Source organism: Bradysia coprophila, unplaced genomic scaffold (genome assembly GCF_014529535.1).
Source record: "Bradysia coprophila strain Holo2 unplaced genomic scaffold, BU_Bcop_v1 contig_94, whole genome shotgun sequence".
NCBI lineage: Eukaryota > Metazoa > Arthropoda > Insecta > Diptera > Sciaridae > Bradysia > Bradysia coprophila.
The window spans coordinates 3479755-3500800 of record NW_023504022.1 but is presented as its reverse complement, the minus strand read 5'-3'; the positions used below and the strand labels follow the sequence as shown (position 1 = coordinate 3500800).

The 21046-nt window shown below is 37.6% G+C and overlaps 1 protein-coding gene across 13 annotated transcripts; it reads right to left on the bottom strand.

Annotated features, from left to right (window-relative positions):
- Positions 1 to 612: 612 nt before the first annotated feature.
- LOC119084983 (zinc finger CCCH domain-containing protein 18) lies at positions 613 to 20570 on the bottom strand. 13 transcript variants are annotated; one of them, XM_037195136.1, is made up of 12 exons: positions 20413 to 20561; positions 19862 to 20044; positions 17114 to 17691; positions 16300 to 17049; positions 16079 to 16246; positions 15849 to 16015; positions 15618 to 15781; positions 15467 to 15547; positions 1440 to 1543; positions 1305 to 1377; positions 1098 to 1244; positions 613 to 1018 (listed from the first exon to the last, which is right to left on the bottom strand). In XM_037195136.1, exons 3-12 carry the CDS (start codon positions 17669 to 17671, stop codon positions 840 to 842), a joined length of 2391 nt encoding a protein of 796 aa, XP_037051031.1. In that variant the 5' UTR covers positions 17672 to 17691; positions 19862 to 20044; positions 20413 to 20561; the 3' UTR covers positions 613 to 839. The 13 variants fall into 13 exon arrangements, with proteins under 13 accessions (XP_037051031.1, XP_037051034.1, XP_037051030.1 ...); XM_037195139.1 differs by having other exon boundaries at positions 16079 to 16237; XM_037195135.1 differs by lacking the exon at positions 19862 to 20044 and having other exon boundaries at positions 20413 to 20570.
- Between the last annotated feature and the right edge of the window lie 476 nt (positions 20571 to 21046).

Sequence of the window (21046 nt, the reverse complement as noted above, 5' to 3'; positions counted from 1 at the left end):
TTTTAAATCCAATAAGACCCTACTTGCCCCAGAAGTACATGCAATTATTTTTCGAATGACACCACACATGACCCTGTACGGCTCGTATATCTGGAGAAATTTTTGTAACAAAAGTGCATGTTTTCGGTTTTCAATCACCTTCGACCAGCGGGACCAGCCACACATCGAAGAATTTTTCTGAAAGTGGTTTTGGCTTCTAGGGTCGAATACCTTTCTGCACACACGTAAAATATCGCTAAAATCAGAAGAGTCTCCAAGAAATATTTGCGTCTCGTAATCGTCCGCATTTTCGTGACTCCAAATATTCGTAACTTGACAGTTGCGTGTATAAAATCCCATAAGAACTGTCAAGTTACGAATGATTTGAGAATCGGTGCCCTGAATTTTTTTTCTCTGTCGTTCTTGGTCCGGGAACTGCTAGATTTCCACAAAGAGCCTATGAGTTTTCAGTAGATCGGTCAAACACCAGCAGAGTTAAATTTCTAGTTAGGATCGCTGATGCTGCAGTCAATTGTGTGTTCCATCACTGGACCTCATACTGCGACTGTATCAGTTATCTTAGAAGTCAAGTGGAGCCTTCTGCACTCTGCATCATACCAAACACAATCATTCTTCATTTGCAATGTAACTCTAATTCGTTAATTATTACGGTTCAATGGAAAAAAATCAATTTCTTTTGTTTTTTGATGTTTTTTGTTACAATAATTCCTTAATACAAACATTCATTCAACGTAAAAAGCTGAGAAAGAAATAACTCTGCAACGCAGAAACTGCACCGTGTGTGCAGTCCAGTATTGGCCAGTTCATTTCCTATCTGGCGCAGCTATGGACCTCAACGACTACGTTATCTTTGATCTCTTTCTTGCAATAGCATCTTCAACTGCTCGTAATTGCTTTAGTAACTCCTCTCGACGCGTGGTTTTTGACGAAGACGACGATGCATTAGCTGTTGATGTCGTACCAGCAGATGCTTTGGTTTCTGGTATAACAACCGGTGAACGTTTCTTTGAAGATTCCACTGGAGAAAAGAGAATGAAAATTTCGAGTTAGGCCAGAAAGCAAGAAAACCAGGAAGTGGATTGGACGACGTTGCATACCTTTTTTGCTTGTCACGGATTTTTTGTCGATTGATGGTTTGTCCCGGGAACGAGGTGCATTTTTAACAACAGTACGACGTGTTGTTGAACTACTCGAACTTGATGAATACGATGATCCCGATTCTGAGCCGCTAGAATCTGATGAGCCTGTAAGCAACGTTCGGTTTCATAACGATCGGAAATCGGAGAGTCCGAATTTTTACTCACCAGAATCTGTGGAACTCGATCGTCTCTTCCGTTTGTCATTTGTAACGGATTTGCGTGATGCAATTGGTGACGGCTGAAGAAAAAGTTTAAAAATGTCAGAACCTGCAATCGATCCGAAATCGCATTCAAAATTACCCTCTTCCTTCTGGATAATGGACTCAGCCGTGCACGTTTGTCCTGCATAGGTGGTGATATGTTACGCTTTCTACCCACTTGTGGCGGTGATCGTCTGGCAGCTGCTTAAGGAAATAATTCAAATTAAAAAAAAAAGTAGCGAAACGGCCACGCATAACACTTTTTCATTATCTGGAGGGGAATAGGAAGGTTTATTGGCTGGGAACACCATTCATGACAAAATGCAAAACTGAATTGAAATTTAGTTCACAATTTGCTGAACCTTTACAACAGTCCGTTGTGAAGCTACTCGAAACATGAATCCGGAGACCGTAGGCCCTCACTCACTTTAGTTCATCGTAAGGCAATGGTTTCAAATCAATGCCAGATTGTTCCTTAACACAAATAACGTTTGGTCAGGAGCATTTGTTTCCAGGGTTTTGAAATTGAATTGGTGTCAAAAAAAAGGTTGAAGGTATTGGTGCTACAAAAGGAACATTGGTTGCAAGGTCTGTCCTGCCTGACAAATTAAAAATTCCGAGTGTTCAATTGGTGTGGTACGGCATCATACCTTCTCAATGAAAACAGTTATTCTTCATGTGGTATCCAAACCTTCAAATTTCATTTTAACACCTGTTCGGTTTCAATACGCTAAGCTGGCTGAAACATACACTAGGACTTGGTGAAAGCTCTTGTGTAATTCCGTGTGTCTGAAGTTCTTAAGTTTTTAGCCCCGTACGAAGTATAGGATTACGATGCCGTGTGTAATTGATGGAATTCGAAGCAGACGGTAAGGGCAAAGTGTTTGCCTATGTTCATAGATGACGAATCCGCAATAAAAATTTGGGCCGTCTGTCCGTCTGTCCGTCACGTCGATATCTTGAGTAAATCAAATCCGATTTCAAAAAATTTTTTTTCCCTGAAAGATAGTCGAATTAGTGAGGCTAAGTTCGAAGATGGGCATATTCGGGTCGGCCCTTCGTGAGTTAGGGCCACCTAAGTGATTTAAGGTCTTTTGGTGATATTTATGGCAAAACAAACGATGGAAATGTAAATGACATGGCAAGTGATAGGTATTGTCAATACCAATCCAGGAAAAAAAAGTTTTTTAAAATCGGGTGAGTGGACCGTGAGTTAGGGCCTTAGAAGTGAAATCCTACTAGGGCCCTATGTGTATTTTACATAGAACTCGAGTAAATTTCATTCGTTTTTCGTAATTTTTGTTTCGTTTGGGAGGTAATCAAAGGCCGAATAGAATGTAGTTGAAAAAAAAAATTAAATTTGGGTCCTCGGACTAAGGCCGCTACTAGGGCCCTATGCGTATTTTACATACAACTCGAGTAAATTTCATCCGTTTTTCGTAATTTTTGTTTCATTTGGGAGGTAATCAAAGGCCGAATAGAATGTAGTTGAAAAAAAAAATAAATTTGGGTCCTGGGACTAAGGCCACTACTAGGGCCCTATCTGTATTTTACATAGAACTCGAGTAAATTTCATTCGTTTTTCGTAATTTTGGTTTCATTTGGAAGGTAATCAAAGGCCGAATAGAATGTTGTTGAAAAAAAATTAAATTTGGGTCCTTGGACTAAGGCCGCTACTAGAGCCCTATGTGTATTTCACATATAACTCGAGTAAATTTCATCCGTTTTTCGTAATTTTTGTTTCATTTGGGAGGTAATCAAAGGCCGAATAGAATGTTGTTGAAAAAAAATTAAATTTGGGTCCTTGGACTAAGGCCACTACTAGAGCCCTATGTGTATTTCAAATATAACTCGAGCCAATTTCATCCGTTTTTCGTAATTTTTGTTTCATTTGGAAGGTAATCAAAGACCGAATAGAATGTTGTTGAAAAAAAATTAAATTTGGGTCCTGGGACTAAGGCCACTACTAGGGCCCTATGTGTATTTCACATATAACTCGAGTAAATTTCATCCGTTTTTCGTAATTTTTGTTTCATTTGGAAGGTAATCAAAGGCCGAATAGAATGTTGTTGAAAAAAAATTAAATTTGGGTCCTTGGACTAAGGCCGCTACTAGGGCCCTATGCGTATTTTACATACAACTCGAGTAAATTTCATCCGTTTTTCGTAATTTTTGTTTCATTTGGGAGGTAATCAAAGGCCGAATAGAATGTAGTTGAAAAAAAAATTAAATTTGGGTCCTGGGACTAAGGCCACTACTAGGGCCCTATGTGTATTTCAAATATAACTCGAGTAAATTTCATCCGTTTTTCGTAATTTTTGTTTCATTTGGAAGGTAATCAAAGGCCGAATAGAATGTTGTTGAAAAAAAATTAAATTTGGGTCCTTGGACTAAGGCCGCTACTAGGGCCCTATGCGTATTTTACATACAACTCGAGTAAATTTCATCCGTTTTTCGTAATTTTTGTTTCATTTGGAAGGTAATCAAAGGCCGAATAGAATGTAGTTGAAAAAAAAATTAAATTTGGGTCCTGGGACTAAGGCCACTGCTAGGGCCCTATGTGTATTTCACATATAACTCGAGTAAATTTCATCCGTTTTTCGTAATTTTTGTTTCATTTGGGAGGTAATCAAAGGCCGAATAGAATGTAGTTGAAAAAAAAAAATTAAATTTGGGTCCTGGGACTAAGGCCACTACTAGGGCCCTATGTGTATTTCAAATATAACTCGAGTAAATTTCAACCGTTTTTCGTAATTTTTGTTTCATTTGGAAGGTAATCAAAGGCCGAATAGAATGTTGTTGAAAAAAAATTAAATTTGGGTCCTTGGACTAAGGCCGCTACTAGGGCCCTATGCGTATTTTACATACAACTCGAGTAAATTTCATCCGTTTTTCGTAATTTTTGTTTCATTTGGGAGGTAATCAAAGGCCGAATAGAATGTAGTTGAAAAAAAAATTAAATTTGGGTCCTGGGACTAAGGCCACTACTAGGGCCCTATGTGTATTTCAAATATAACTCGAGTAAATTTCATCCGTTTTTCGTAATTTTTGTTTCATTTGGAAGGTAATCAAAGGCCGAATAGAATGTTGTTGAAAAAAAATTAAATTTGGGTCCTTGGACTAAGGCCGCTACTAGGGCCCTATGCGTATTTTACATACAACTCGAGTAAATTTCATCCGTTTTTCGTAATTTTTGTTTCATTTGGGAGGTAATCAAAGGCCGAATAGAATGTAGTTGAAAAAAAAATTAAATTTGGGTCCTGGGACTAAGGCCACTACTAGGGCCCTATGTGTATTTCAAATATAACTCGAGTAAATTTCATCCGTTTTTCGTAATTTTTGTTTCATTTGGAAGGTAATCAAAGGCCGAATAGAATGTTGTTGAAAAAAAATTAAATTTGGGTCCTTGGACTAAGGCCGCTACTAGGGCCCTATGCGTATTTTACATACAACTCGAGTAAATTTCATCCGTTTTTCGTAATTTTTGTTTCATTTGGGAGGTAATCAAAGGCCGAATAGAATGTAGTTGAAAAAAAAATTAAATTTGGGTCCTGGGACTAAGGCCACTACTAGGGCCCTATGTGTATTTCAAATATAACTCGAGTAAATTTCATCCGTTTTTCGTAATTTTTGTTTCATTTGGAAGGTAATCAAAGGCCGAATAGAATGTTGTTGAAAAAAAATTAAATTTGGGTCCTTGGACTAAGGCCGCTACTAGGGCCCTATGCGTATTTTACATACAACTCGAGTAAATTTCATCCGTTTTTCGTAATTTTTGTTTCATTTGGAAGGTAATCAAAGGCCGAATAGAATGTAGTTGAAAAAAAAATTAAATTTGGGTCCTGGGACTAAGGCCACTGCTAGGGCCCTATGTGTATTTCACATATAACTCGAGTAAATTTCATCCGTTTTTCGTAATTTTTGTTTCATTTGGGAGGTAATCAAAGGCCGAATAGAATGTAGTTGAAAAAAAAAATTAAATTTGGGTCCTGGGACTAAGGCCACTACTAGGGCCCTATGTGTATTTCAAATATAACTCGAGTAAATTTCATCCGTTTTTCGTAATTTTTGTTTCATTTGGAAGGTAATCAAAGGCCGAATAGAATGTTGTTGAAAAAAAATTAAATTTGGGTCCTTGGACTAAGGCCGCTACTAGGGCCCTATGCGTATTTTACATACAACTCGAGTAAATTTCATCCGTTTTTCGTAATTTTTGTTTCATTTGGAAGGTAATCAAAGGCCGAATAGAATGTAGTTGAAAAAAAAATTAAATTTGGGTCCTGGGACTAAGGCCACTGCTAGGGCCCTATGTGTATTTCACATATAACTCGAGTAAATTTCATCCGTTTTTCGTAATTTTTGTTTCATTTGGGAGGTAATCAAAGGCCGAATAGAATGTAGTTGAAAAAAAAAATTAAATTTGGGTCCTGGGACTAAGGCCACTACTAGGGCCCTATGTGTATTTCAAATATAACTCGAGTAAATTTCATCCGTTTTTCGTAATTTTTGTTTCATTTGGAAGGTAATCAAAGGCCGAATAGAATGTTGTTGAAAAAAAATTAAATTTGGGTCCTTGGACTAAGGCCGCTACTAGGGCCCTATGCGTATTTTACATACAACTCGAGTAAATTTCATCCGTTTTTCGTAATTTTTGTTTCATTTGGGAGGTAATCAAAGGCCGAATAGAATGTAGTTGAAAAAAAAATTAAATTTGGGTCCTGGGACTAAGGCCACTACTAGGGCCCTATGTGTATTTCAAATATAACTCGAGTAAATTTCATCCGTTTTTCGTAATTTTTGTTTCATTTGGAAGGTAATCAAAGGCCGAATAGAATGTTGTTGAAAAAAAATTAAATTTGGGTCCTTGGACTAAGGCCGCTACTAGGGCCCTATGCGTATTTTACATACAACTCGAGTAAATTTCATCCGTTTTTCGTAATTTTTGTTTCATTTGGAAGGTAATCAAAGGCCGAATAGAATGTAGTTGAAAAAAAAAATTAAATTTGGGTCCTGGGACTAAGGCCACTGCTAGGGCCCTATGTGTATTTCACATATAACTCGAGTAAATTTCATCCGTTTTTCGTAATTTTTGTTTCATTTGGGAGGTAATCAAAGGCCGAATAGAATGTAGTTGAAAAAAAAAATTAAATTTGGGTCCTGGGACTAAGGCCACTACTAGGGCCCTATGTGTATTTCAAATATAACTCGAGTAAATTTCATCCGTTTTTCGTAATTTTTGTTTCATTTGGAAGGTAATCAAAGGCCGAATAGAATGTAGTTGAAAAAAAAATTAAATTTGGGTCCTGGGACTAAGGCCACTGCTAGGGCCCTATGTGTATTTCACATATAACTTGAGTAAATTTCATCCGTTTTTCGTAATTTTTGTTTCATTTGGGAGGTAATCAAAGGCCGAATAGAATGTAGTTGAAAAAAAAATAAATTTGGGTCCTGGGACTAAGGCCACTACTAGGGCCCTATCTGTATTTTACATAGAACTCGAGTAAATTTCATCCGTTTTTCGTAATTTTTGTTTCTTTTGGAAGGTAATCAAAGGCCGAATAGAATGTTGTTGAAAAAAAATTAAATTTGGGTCCTTGGACTAAGGCCGCTACTAGGGCCCTATGCGTATTTTACATACAACTCGAGTAAATTTCATCCGTTTTTCGTAATTTTTGTTTCATTTGGGAGGTAATCAAAGGCCGAATAGAATGTAGTTGAAAAAAAAATTAAATTTGGGTCCTGGGACTAAGGCCACTACTAGGGCCCTATGTGTATTTCAAATATAACTCGAGTAAATTTCATCCGTTTTTCGTAATTTTTGTTTCATTTGGAAGGTAATCAAAGGCCGAATAGAATGTTGTTGAAAAAAAATTAAATTTGGGTCCTTGGACTAAGGCCGCTACTAGGGCCCTATGCGTATTTTACATACAACTCGAGTAAATTTCATCCGTTTTTCGTAATTTTTGTTTCATTTGGAAGGTAATCAAAGGCCGAATAGAATGTAGTTGAAAAAAAAATTAAATTTGGGTCCTGGGACTAAGGCCACTGCTAGGGCCCTATGTGTATTTCACATATAACTCGAGTAAATTTCATCCGTTTTTCGTAATTTTTGTTTCATTTGGGAGGTAATCAAAGGCCGAATAGAATGTAGTTGAAAAAAAAAATTAAATTTGGGTCCTGGGACTAAGGCCACTACTAGGGCCCTATGTGTATTTCAAATATAACTCGAGTAAATTTCAACCGTTTTTCGTAATTTTTGTTTCATTTGGAAGGTAATCAAAGGCCGAATAGAATGTTGTTGAAAAAAAATTAAATTTGGGTCCTTGGACTAAGGCCGCTACTAGGGCCCTATGCGTATTTTACATACAACTCGAGTAAATTTCATCCGTTTTTCGTAATTTTTGTTTCATTTGGGAGGTAATCAAAGGCCGAATAGAATGTAGTTGAAAAAAAAATTAAATTTGGGTCCTGGGACTAAGGCCACTACTAGGGCCCTATGTGTATTTCAAATATAACTCGAGTAAATTTCATCCGTTTTTCGTAATTTTTGTTTCATTTGGAAGGTAATCAAAGGCCGAATAGAATGTTGTTGAAAAAAAATTAAATTTGGGTCCTTGGACTAAGGCCGCTACTAGGGCCCTATGCGTATTTTACATACAACTCGAGTAAATTTCATCCGTTTTTCGTAATTTTTGTTTCATTTGGGAGGTAATCAAAGGCCGAATAGAATGTAGTTGAAAAAAAAATTAAATTTGGGTCCTGGGACTAAGGCCACTACTAGGGCCCTATGTGTATTTCAAATATAACTCGAGTAAATTTCATCCGTTTTTCGTAATTTTTGTTTCATTTGGAAGGTAATCAAAGGCCGAATAGAATGTTGTTGAAAAAAAATTAAATTTGGGTCCTTGGACTAAGGCCGCTACTAGGGCCCTATGCGTATTTTACATACAACTCGAGTAAATTTCATCCGTTTTTCGTAATTTTTGTTTCATTTGGGAGGTAATCAAAGGCCGAATAGAATGTAGTTGAAAAAAAAATTAAATTTGGGTCCTGGGACTAAGGCCACTACTAGGGCCCTATGTGTATTTCAAATATAACTCGAGTAAATTTCATCCGTTTTTCGTAATTTTTGTTTCATTTGGAAGGTAATCAAAGGCCGAATAGAATGTTGTTGAAAAAAAATTAAATTTGGGTCCTTGGACTAAGGCCGCTACTAGGGCCCTATGCGTATTTTACATACAACTCGAGTAAATTTCATCCGTTTTTCGTAATTTTTGTTTCATTTGGAAGGTAATCAAAGGCCGAATAGAATGTAGTTGAAAAAAAAATTAAATTTGGGTCCTGGGACTAAGGCCACTGCTAGGGCCCTATGTGTATTTCACATATAACTCGAGTAAATTTCATCCGTTTTTCGTAATTTTTGTTTCATTTGGGAGGTAATCAAAGGCCGAATAGAATGTAGTTGAAAAAAAAAATTAAATTTGGGTCCTGGGACTAAGGCCACTACTAGGGCCCTATGTGTATTTCAAATATAACTCGAGTAAATTTCATCCGTTTTTCGTAATTTTTGTTTCATTTGGAAGGTAATCAAAGGCCGAATAGAATGTTGTTGAAAAAAAATTAAATTTGGGTCCTTGGACTAAGGCCGCTACTAGGGCCCTATGCGTATTTTACATACAACTCGAGTAAATTTCATCCGTTTTTCGTAATTTTTGTTTCATTTGGAAGGTAATCAAAGGCCGAATAGAATGTAGTTGAAAAAAAAATTAAATTTGGGTCCTGGGACTAAGGCCACTGCTAGGGCCCTATGTGTATTTCACATATAACTCGAGTAAATTTCATCCGTTTTTCGTAATTTTTGTTTCATTTGGGAGGTAATCAAAGGCCGAATAGAATGTAGTTGAAAAAAAAAATTAAATTTGGGTCCTGGGACTAAGGCCACTACTAGGGCCCTATGTGTATTTCAAATATAACTCGAGTAAATTTCATCCGTTTTTCGTAATTTTTGTTTCATTTGGAAGGTAATCAAAGGCCGAATAGAATGTTGTTGAAAAAAAATTAAATTTGGGTCCTTGGACTAAGGCCGCTACTAGGGCCCTATGCGTATTTTACATACAACTCGAGTAAATTTCATCCGTTTTTCGTAATTTTTGTTTCATTTGGGAGGTAATCAAAGGCCGAATAGAATGTAGTTGAAAAAAAAATTAAATTTGGGTCCTGGGACTAAGGCCACTACTAGGGCCCTATGTGTATTTCAAATATAACTCGAGTAAATTTCATCCGTTTTTCGTAATTTTTGTTTCATTTGGAAGGTAATCAAAGGCCGAATAGAATGTTGTTGAAAAAAAATTAAATTTGGGTCCTTGGACTAAGGCCGCTACTAGGGCCCTATGCGTATTTTACATACAACTCGAGTAAATTTCATCCGTTTTTCGTAATTTTTGTTTCATTTGGAAGGTAATCAAAGGCCGAATAGAATGTAGTTGAAAAAAAAAATTAAATTTGGGTCCTGGGACTAAGGCCACTGCTAGGGCCCTATGTGTATTTCACATATAACTCGAGTAAATTTCATCCGTTTTTCGTAATTTTTGTTTCATTTGGGAGGTAATCAAAGGCCGAATAGAATGTAGTTGAAAAAAAAAATTAAATTTGGGTCCTGGGACTAAGGCCACTACTAGGGCCCTATGTGTATTTCAAATATAACTCGAGTAAATTTCATCCGTTTTTCGTAATTTTTGTTTCATTTGGAAGGTAATCAAAGGCCGAATAGAATGTAGTTGAAAAAAAAATTAAATTTGGGTCCTGGGACTAAGGCCACTGCTAGGGCCCTATGTGTATTTCACATATAACTTGAGTAAATTTCATCCGTTTTTCGTAATTTTTGTTTCATTTGGGAGGTAATCAAAGGCCGAATAGAATGTAGTTGAAAAAAAAATAAATTTGGGTCCTGGGACTAAGGCCACTACTAGGGCCCTATCTGTATTTTACATAGAACTCGAGTAAATTTCATCCGTTTTTCGTAATTTTTGTTTCTTTTGGAAGGTAATCAAAGGCCGAATAGAATGTTGTTGAAAAAAATTAAATTTGGGTCCTTGGACTAAGGCCACTACTAGAGCCCTATGTGTATTTCAAATATAACTCGAGCCAATTTCATCCGTTTTTCGTAATTTTTGTTTCATTTGGAAGGTAATCAAAGGCCGAATAGAATGTTGTTGAAAAAAAATTAAATTTGGGTCCTTGGACTAAGGCCACTACTAGATCCCTATGTGTATTTCAAATATAACTCGAGCCAATTTCATCCGTTTTTCGTAATTTTTGTTTCATTTGGAAGGTAATCAAAGGCCGAATAGAATGTAGTTGAAAAAAAATTAAATTTGGGTCCTGGGACTAAGGCCACTGCTAGGGCCCTATGTGTATTTCACATATAACTCGAGTAAATTTCATCCGTTTTTCGTAATTTTTGTTTCATTTGGGAGGTAATCAAAGGCCGAATAGAATGTAGTTGAAAAAAAAAATTAAATTTGGGTCCTGGGACTAAGGCCACTACTAGGGCCCTATGTGTATTTCAAATATAACTCGAGTAAATTTCATCCGTTTTTCGTAATTTTTGTTTGATTTGGAAGGTAATCGAAGGCCGAATAGAATGTTGTTGAAAAAAAATTAAATTTGGGTCCTGGGACTAAGGCCGCTACTAGGGTCCTGTGTGTATTTTACATAGAACTCAAGTAAATTTCATTCGTTTTTCGTAATTTTTGTTTCATTTGGACGGTAATCAAAGGCCGAATAGAATGTTGTTGAAAAAAAAATTAAATTTGGGTCCTTTGACCAAAGCCGCTACTAGGGCCCTATGTGTATTTCACATATAACTCGAGTAAATTTCATCCGTTTTTCGTAATTTTTGTTTGATTTGGAAGGTAATCGAAGGCCGAATAGAATGTTGTTGAAAAAAAATTAAATTTGGGTCCTGGGACTAAGGCCGCTACTAGGGTCCTGTGTGTATTTTACATAGAACTCAAGTAAATTTCATTCGTTTTTCGTAATTTTTGTTTGATTTGGAAGGTAATCGAAGGCCGAATAGAATGTTGTTGAAAAAAAATTAAATTTGGGTCCTTGGACCAAGGCCACTACTAGGGCCCTGTGTATTTTACATAGAACTCAAGTAAATTTCATTCGTTTTTCGTAATTTTTGTTTCATTTGGACGGTAATCAAAGGCCGAATAGAATGTTGTTGAAAAAAAAATTAAATTTGGGTCCTTGGACCAAGGCCACTACTAGGGCCCTATGTGTATTTCAAATATAACTCGAGTAAATTTCATCCGTTTTTCGTAATTTTGGTTTCATTTGGAAGGTAATCAAAGGCCGAATAGAATGTTGTTGAAAAAAAAATTAAATTTGGGTCCTTGGACCAAGGCCACTACTAGGGCCCTATGTGTATTTCACATATAACTCGAGTAAATTTCATCCGTTTTTCGTAATTTTTGTTTGATTTGGAAGGTAATCGAAGGCCGAATAGAATGTTGTTGAAAACAAATTAAATTTGGGTCCTGGGACTAAGGCCACTACTAGGGCCCTATGTGTATTTCACATATAACTCGAGTAAATTTCATCCGTTTTTCGTAATTTTTGTTTGATTTGGAAGGTAATCGAAGGCCGAATAGAATGTTGTTGAAAAACAATTAAATTTGGGTCCTGGGACTAAGGCCGCTACTAGGGCCCTATGTGTATTTCACATAGAACTCAAGTAAATTTCATTCGTTTTTCGTAATTTTTGTGTCATTTGGACGGTAATCAAAGGCCGAATAGAATGTTGTTGAAAAAAAAATAAATTTGGGTCCTTGGACCAAGGCCACTACTAGGGCCCTATGTGTATTTCACATATAACTCGAGTAAATTTCATCCGTTTTTCGTAATTTTTGTTTGATTTGGAAGGTAATCGAAGGCCGAATAGAATGTTGTTTGAAAACAAATTAAATTTGGGTCCTGGGACTAAGGCCACTACTAGGGCCCTATGTGTATTTCACATATAACTCGAGTAAATTTCATCCGTTTTTTCGTAATTTTTGTTTGATTTGGAAGGTAATCGAAGGCCGAATAGAATGTTGTTGAAAAACAATTAAATTTGGGTCCTGGGACTAAGGCCGCTACTAGGGCCCTATGTGTATTTCACATAGAACTCAAGTAAATTTCATTCGTTTTTTCGTAATTTTTGTGTCATTTGGACGGTAATCAAAGGCCGAATAGAATGTTGTTGAAAAAAAAATAAATTTGGGTCCTTGGACCAAGGCCACTACTAGGGCCCTATGTGTATTTCACATATAACTCGAGTAAATTTCATCCGTTTTTCGTAATTTTTGTTTGATTTGGAAGGTAATCGAAGGCCGAATAGAATGTTGTTGAAAACAAATTAAATTTGGGTCCTGGGACTAAGGCCACTACTAGGGCCCTATGTGTATTTCACATATAACTCGAGTAAATTTCATCCGTTTTTCGTAATTTTTGTTTGATTTGGAAGGTAATCGAAGGCCGAATAGAATGTTGTTGAAAAACAATTAAATTTGGGTCCTGGGACTAAGGCCGCTACTAGGGCCCTATGTGTATTTCACATAGAACTCAAGTAAATTTCATTCGTTTTTCGTAATTTTTGTGTCATTTGGACGGTAATCAAAGGCCGAATAGAATGTTGTTGAAAAAAAATAAATTTGGGTCCTTGGACCAAGGCCACTACTAGGGCCCTATGTGTATTTCACATATAACTCGAGTAAATTTCATCCGTTTTTCGTAATTTTTGTTTGATTTGGAAGGTAATCGAAGGCCGAATAGAATGTTGTTGAAAACAAATTAAATTTGGGTCCTGGGACTAAGGCCACTACTAGGGCCCTATGTGTATTTCACATATAACTCGAGTAAATTTCATCCGTTTTTCGTAATTTTTGTTTGATTTGGAAGGTAATCGAAGGCCGAATAGAATGTTGTTGAAAAACAATTAAATTTGGGTCCAGGGACTAAGGCCGCTACTAGGGCCCTATGTGTATTTCACATAGAACTCAAGTAAATTTCATTCGTTTTTCGTAATTTTTGTGTCATTTGGACGGTAATCAAAGGCCGAATAGAATGTTGTTGAAAAACAATTAAATTTGGGTCCTGGGACTAAGGCCGCTACTAGGGCCCTATGTGTATTTCACATAGAACTCGAGTAAATTTCATTCGTTTTTCGTAATTTTTGTTTCATTTGGACGGTAATCAAAGGCCGAATAGAATGTTGTTGAAAAAAAAATTAAATTTGGGTCCTTGGACCAAGGCCACTACTGGGGCCCTATGTGTATTTCACATATAACTCGAGTAAATTTCATCCGTTTTTCGTAATTTTTGTTTGATTTGGAAGGTAATCGAAGGCCGAATAGAATGTTGTTGAAAAAAAAATAAATTTGGGTCCTTGGACCAAGGCCACTACTAGGGCCCTATATGTATTTCACATATAACTCGAGTAAATTTCATTCGTTTTTCGTAATTTTGGTTTTATTTGGAAGGTAATCAAAGGCCGAATAGAATGTTGTTGAAAAAAAATGAAATTTGGGTCCTTGGACTAAGGCCACTACTAGGGCCCTATGTGTATTTCACATATAACTCGAGTAAATTTCATCCGTTTTTCGTAATTTTTGTTTGATTTGGAAGGTAATCGAAGGCCGAATAGAATGTTGTTGAAAAAAAAATAAATTTGGGTCCTTGGACCAAGGCCACTACTAGGGCCCTATATGTATTTCACATATAACTCGAGTAAATTTCATTCGTTTTTCGTAATTTTTGTTTGATTTGGAAGGTAATCAAAGGCCGAATAGAATGTTGTTGAAAAAAAAATTAAATTTGGGTCCTTGGACTAAGGCCACTACTAGGGCCCTATGTGTATTTCACATATAACTCGAGTAAATTTCATCCGTTTTTCGTAATTTTGGTTTCATTTGGAAAGTAATCAAAGGCCGAATAGAAAAAAAATGAAATTTGGGTCCTTGGACTAAGGCCACTACTAGGGCCCTATTTGTATTTCACATATAACTCGAGTAAATTTCATTCGTTTTTCGTAATTTTGGTTTTATTTGGAAGGTAATCAAAGGCCGAATAGAATGTTGTTGAAAAAAAATGAAATTTGGGTCCTCGGACTAAGGCCACTACTAGGGCCCTATGTGTATTTCACATATAACTCGAGTAAATTTCATCCGTTTTTCGTAATTTTTGTTTCATTTGGAAGGTAATCAAAGGCCGAATAGAATGTTATTGAAAAAATTTTTAAATTTGGGTCCTCGGACTGAGGCCGATACTAGGCCCTATGTGTATTTATACTAAATAAATTAAAATTTTAGGGCAATTTGAAATTTTTGTTTCATTTGAAAGGAACGTCGTACGGGGCTTCGTAATTGCGCTATGCGCAATTTCTAAGTTGTACACATTTCATAATAATTTTACTTTAACTACATTAACCGGCGCAATAGGCTTACGGTCAAAGTAGGGTGACAGACGCACTAGGGTCACGTACGCAATAGATATACGGGTTTGTACGGGGCTCAGTCGCAGCAAACGCTCCGACTGTTCTGATGGCTCGTTTTGTTCCACAACATTGAACAGAGAAAAATCTTAAAGAACTTCAGGCGCACGGAGCCTTTTTTCGACACAACAACTATCCTTGTTAGACTCCTCAAAGCACGCAAAGCCACCAAAAAGCAGAGGAAATTATTTTGCCTTTAAGCCAACGATACGTTTCAAACAGTGGCCTAATGAGCAACTGATGAATACCTGAGCTGTCGGTTCTGTAACACAGTAGGTACGCTGGGCACCAGACAAATTAAGACGAACAATGTTACCTGTTTTCGGTTTGGCATGGTCTTGACTTTTCGTAATCGCCTTTGGACGTGAATGCCGTCTGTGACCGGAACGAGACTGTTCGATGTCAAGGAACTTAAACGCATTCGTTGCATGCACAATGGAACTGATTTTGGGGATTCGGAATGCATTCATTTTGGACTTGATTGACTCTTTGGGACACACGCACGCACGTACATACACAAACACACGGACAATAAAGAAAATGTTCACAAAAAACGAAACGAATTCGTGATGAATGTTGTATAGCAATACCTGCATGCGGTCGTTTGTTCGATGCCGGATGATTTCGGAAATCTTTATTTTTGTTATCAAAAACGGCATCCGGTGGCGGTACTTTGTTGTTAGTAATCAAGCAATTTGGGTTATATGTACAAGTGAAAATGTAAGAGATTCGAATACTCACTTGGTGAATGGCGACGTTTCGGTGACGGTGATCGTTTCGCATGTCGTCTCGCCGAAATTGGCGATTTGCGTCCACCGCTCTGTTCACTGTTGAATCGTCGGCGCTTAGCATTCGGTGAAGGTGAACGGCTTGATGCCGAATTGCTGCTGCCCGAACGAGATGAACTGCAAACGAGAATAGTTGTTTCAACATAAAATTGCGCGTCAATTTCGGCCACACCGGACCACCAACCTAGAACTGCTGTACGATGAATTGCTGCTGTAACTGCGACGATCACGTCGACCCCGTTTGTCACCACGTCCCGGAGACTTTGATCGCATCCACGGATCGTTCCATTCGTCACCGCGACCAATCGGTTCTCGCTGCACAATCACTTCTCTGGCTGGACGAATGCGACGCTGTAAATTGTCATTTTTATAGAAACTTATCGAAGATGTTGGCGACACACCATTTCCCCTTACATCATTCTCATACTGTGGCATTCTGTGCGGTGGCAATTCTCGGTAACGCACCGGACTACCGTATTCATCGCCGAATGGTACGCGTGGAGGATATTTGGGTGGTGGACTGTAGCCAGCCTCGAAATGTGCAGCTTTCGGTGGCAGATATTTTGGTGATCCCTGCAATGACTGGATTGTAATGGCGGTAACAGAAAAACAATGTTCCGATGATCGGTACTTACTTCGGGAGACGCACGATCACGCGTGTAGTAATTGTCTTTCTCCAATTCATCTTGTGCCGCTGAGAGATTCATCTTCTTGTCTTCGAAGTCCATGTCCTGTTCCTTTCGCTTGATGGCCTTTCTCATCATTTCTTTTGCTGTGCGAAGACCCCGTTCCCATGCACTCTCCGAAGCGTTTTCAGCAACTGGTGGTCGGTTCGGTGCTCCGAAACCAGAATGATGTGCTGGCATGCCATGATGCAAAGGTGGACGATCGTTGCGATAATCGTGGAATCCAGTTGGTGGGTAAGGACCCGAGTGTGGTATAGGAACTGGCCGAACCATGTCAAACATGGAATAGTTTCCGGTGTCTGTAACGCCAGGATGTAGGAATCTGCAACTCATGCCCCATGTACACTGACCACGTGTGTAAAATCGGCAGACTGGTTTCGGTTCTGTTTCTTCTGGGCGTTTCTCGTCCTCATCGCTAACTTCACCTTCTTCCAGTTCTTCTCCCTCTTCGACTTCGCCATCCGTGTCCTTTTTCTCTTCTTCTTTTGTTTCACTTTTGTCTTCGTGAATGATTTCATTGCATTCGCCCTCTTCTGCCTCGAAGTCGAGAGCGTCCTCATCGTTTTTCTTTTCGGCAATTTCCATTTTTGTTGGCGATGTGTTGATTTTCTCGTCGTCGATGGCTTTCAGCTGATTTTTCCTTTCATCTAATTTCTGTCTCAGGTCGGTTATTGTCCGTTTTTCGAGCTCATCGTCATCCTAAAAACGAAACATAAATTTCTCACATCCACCATCCCAAGCACAGAGCATTGTTCACACTTACGTTTTCGTGTTCATCTCCTTTTTCGTCGTCATCGTGCTGTGACAACGGGCTTTCCAAGTCGCTAACATCACTCAAATCCTCGTGACTTATGGCACGGGGTCCATCCATCCTCTTCTCGCCATTCTGCAAATCATCCTTATCATCGTCGTTATCACTAACACTGGACACAGAGCTCTTCGATTCGCTTCTGTTCCGTGCTGGTGATATCGATTGATTCCTAGACACCGATCGGTCCGTCGGACTGTTTCGGCCTGACTGACGACTGCCATCAGATGATTGTGAACGAATCGATTCTCTCGATTGGGATCGGGACCGATTATTCGCGTCGTCGATCGGCGATACGGATTTTATTTCATGGTTGGCCACTGGGCTAATGCTTTGTCGACCATTGATTGGCGATGATGGAGCCGCATCACTTGAAGCGGACGAAGATCGGGAACCACTCGATTTCGATTTAGAACGAGATGCACGGAATGAGGGTGATGCTGGCTTTGAAGTATTCGACGAAGATGACGAATTCGAGGCTGAAGAGCCTGGTCTTGAGTCGTCGCTATCCATTGGCGTTTATCCAATGTATGCTGGAAATTCAAATGTATCGTTAGAACAGGATAAATGGATGTGGGCGTGATACTTTTTAGTATAGAGCTTCAATGAACATTTTCTTTTCGTTGATGATCGGCTTTTTTTTCGAAAATGTGACGGCGGCGTTACGTTATCAAATTCACGACTTTACTTGATCTTAAAACACTAGATTCATACTTTGAACTGTGATACAGCAATGAGTGATGATGGAAAGCAAAAGGAATTTATTTTTTGGAATGTTCGGGAGGGATAGGGAGAGCAATGTTAACGGGGAAAAAATGGGAGTAAGAGTTTTAGATGTGCATGTGACTCCCTTATGGCTACAACAACTCCAGTCAATGCCAACATAAAAAGAGACATGCCCCACACACAGCGACGTACGTATCGAATTTCTGTTCTTCTGTCAAATTTGACGTTTAAAACAAAAGAAATTGGATACGTACGTCGATGTGTGTAAGGACACTTAATTATTTGTGATTTAACTCATGGCTCTAATGATAGGTGAAGCTTGGAGACTACAACCAAAACCAAAAGTTTCTTTTAAGCAGTGCCTAATGTTAGCGAAATTTATTACCAAGTTTCACTGAAAATACTAGTGAAATTTAGCGAAATTTAGTGAAATATTAGGCCCTGCTTTTAAGAATGAAATTGTTGTTTTTGCTCAGCCGTAGTGAAAATAAAAATTTTGATTAGTCCCTTCGGCGATATGACGAAGACGTTCGTTCGGTTTATCATTTTGATCAGTGACAAAAGTGCCTGAAGTCCACTTCAACAACTCTTTGCATGGTTGCAAAAAACAAATCTTTTCGTAAATCGTTGCACCTGATTTACTAAATGGGATGACCACCATACGTCTGTGACAAAAAAACATTAATTTCATTACGTGAATGGAGCACGGTTTTTCGTTACTTGACTCCGGAAAGCTTTTGAAGGAATGTGTTGAATGAATTTAACGAAATGGGACGGTTCGGCAAAGGATTTGTTATCAAATTCGTCTCACATGGACAGTTGAGTGACAAGTGTTTCGTTACTTTTCGTTAATTTGTAAACAATTTCTCGAATCATTCGTTAATGTTATTGAATGAAAACGTTACGGCTAACCACGAATTCGATGAACCAATGAAAGAATAATTTGACGCAAGTAGAGCACAATCAGCAACTAATCACAGGGGTGTAACTTAGAACAATTTTTATTGTCGCTGCTTAGAACATTTTTGATTTTTGTACCAGCCCTGTTGAATGTCGTTCAAAAACATCGAATCGTTTTTTAATTTTCTGAATTTTCTTTCAGCTCATTACCGACAATACCACAACATGTACCGAAATATTTTTTGAACCGGTGGGTGGCGAATTAAAGTCGCATTTGCGTCTAGTTCTCCAATTAATTTAATTAAAATCTGATTCTTATTGTAAAAAAAAAACTTGAAACGAGCCGAACAATTCTTTATGATCTGGAATTTTGATCACCCAACGCAGACCCAGTCAAATAAATCGACAAACATTTTAAATGCAAATTTAACCGATTTCTGTGATACAATTGGAAATTCCAGATCATAAGAATTGTTCGGCTCGTTCCAAGGTTTTTTTTAAAAATAATATCAAATTTTAATTAATTTAATTAAAGAAATAGATGGTAATCGATCAAATGGGTTGGTAATCTACACTGAAATTCAATTTGACAAAATCAAAACCAAAATCTGCTGCCTTTTTCATGTAGTTCGTTAATGTTTATAGTTTTCGGCAACAACGATTTTCTGTTATAGTAACTTTTAATTGTCTTCGGCAATTGCCTAACATCGATGGTATTTTACGACAATTTTTATGGTAAAGTGGTACACCCGTGAAACTAATTCACTAAAAATCCTCTTAATTTTCAATCTTCAATTGGGGGATTTTTTTAGCGAATGAATGTTTGAAAATTTCACGAAGTTAGTGCCTAAATATGGGTAAAGGTCAATGACGTGCTTGAAAGGATTTTGGAATTGGAAGTGGCCGCAAAGCTTCATCTACCACACCTTGTCGATTGTTTAAATAAACTATTGTGAAAGTTCAGTTATAAATATGTAAAAGTACTCGAACATAAAAACCATACGATGGCGGACGGAATTATAATTTTGTTTATTTTGTTTTGAGACAATTTCTTATACCAACTCCGGTGTTTCTTACCTGGGAAGACATTATAAAATGACAGTGATGATCCACCATTTTTAAAATTTTAGAAATGAAATTTTTGGTTTCATAAAACTTTGTTTTGACACAACTATATACTTGACCACTTTCAATGCATTTCTTTTTTACTGAATTTTTTACTTCAAAAAATTATACTTTTTTCGGACAACAAAAATAAAACTGAAAAAAAAAATTGGATGAAACGCGTCGTCGCTTTTACACCGAATTATAGTACTTCTGTCGATTGAACTGATTTTTGCGTTGAACATAAAAAAAAACTTTTTCCACAAAACACTACTTTCTCGAGTCTCTGATTTTTTTTTTGTTGTTGCTTACTTTCCAAATTTCGATAACACAAATTTGAAACTTAGAATTTTTTCGAAAATTTTCTCTTGTTCACCATATTGAAAGAAGAACAGACGAAGAAGAAAAAACTCTTAATCGATTCTTCAGCATTTTTTTCTCGTCTGGAGGATACATTTTTTTTGTGTTGTTGATTGTTTGAAGAAAATCATTATTTATCACATTTTCACAAGGTTTTTGCTTACCTTATTACTATCGGAGATGGTGGTGACTGTTTTAAACACCTTGGTCGAGGGTTCAAAACGTTTAATCTGATTAAATGTTTGTTGATAAAATAGTTCGTTCTCAATGGAAAATGCCGCCGACTTCAATGACAAACATGTCGTACATGGCCTGTCGTACGTGTGTATTTCGAAATGGGACATTTTTTCGGGATATTGTACAGTGTTGCCAACACTTTCAATGGTGCGTTCACATGTGATGTCGTCAGCCGGTAGGGTTATTCGTCATTACTTATTTTCGTTTTGCATTGAATGCGACACAAGCTGGGCTAGTCAATGATTATAAACCATCCAGGTATGGTCTGATTCGAACGCACCCATTTTCATATTACTTTGACAAAAATAATGAGTGCGTGTGTACTTGGTATGTACATTCATTGGGTCTAGTCGCGTTGGGCCGGAATGAATCATGTGGATCATATAGTCGGGGTTTTTGTTGTGTTGGTCTGTTCCAAGATTATTTAAGCGTCACAGAGACACTTTTTTGTCAGAATCGTTGTTACACGATGGAACGGACCTATTGTTGAAGGTGTCCAGAGTAGATATCGCCCAAAACCTCTTACAGTGGAGGTGTGACGCAGGTCCTGTTATCCACTTA

Coding starts and splice junctions, on each gene's coding strand:
- LOC119084983 (XM_037195135.1), bottom strand. CDS start 17,671: ATGGATAGCGACGACTCAAGACCAGGCTCTTCAGCCTCGAATTCGTCA. Junction 1,544..15,466: donor GAACAAACGACCGCATGCAG/GTATTGCTATAC, acceptor TATTTCCTTAAG/CAGCTGCCAGACGATCACCG. Junction 1,019..1,097: donor ATCCGTGACAAGCAAAAAAG/GTATGCAACGTC, acceptor TCTTTTCTCCAG/TGGAATCTTCAAAGAAACGT.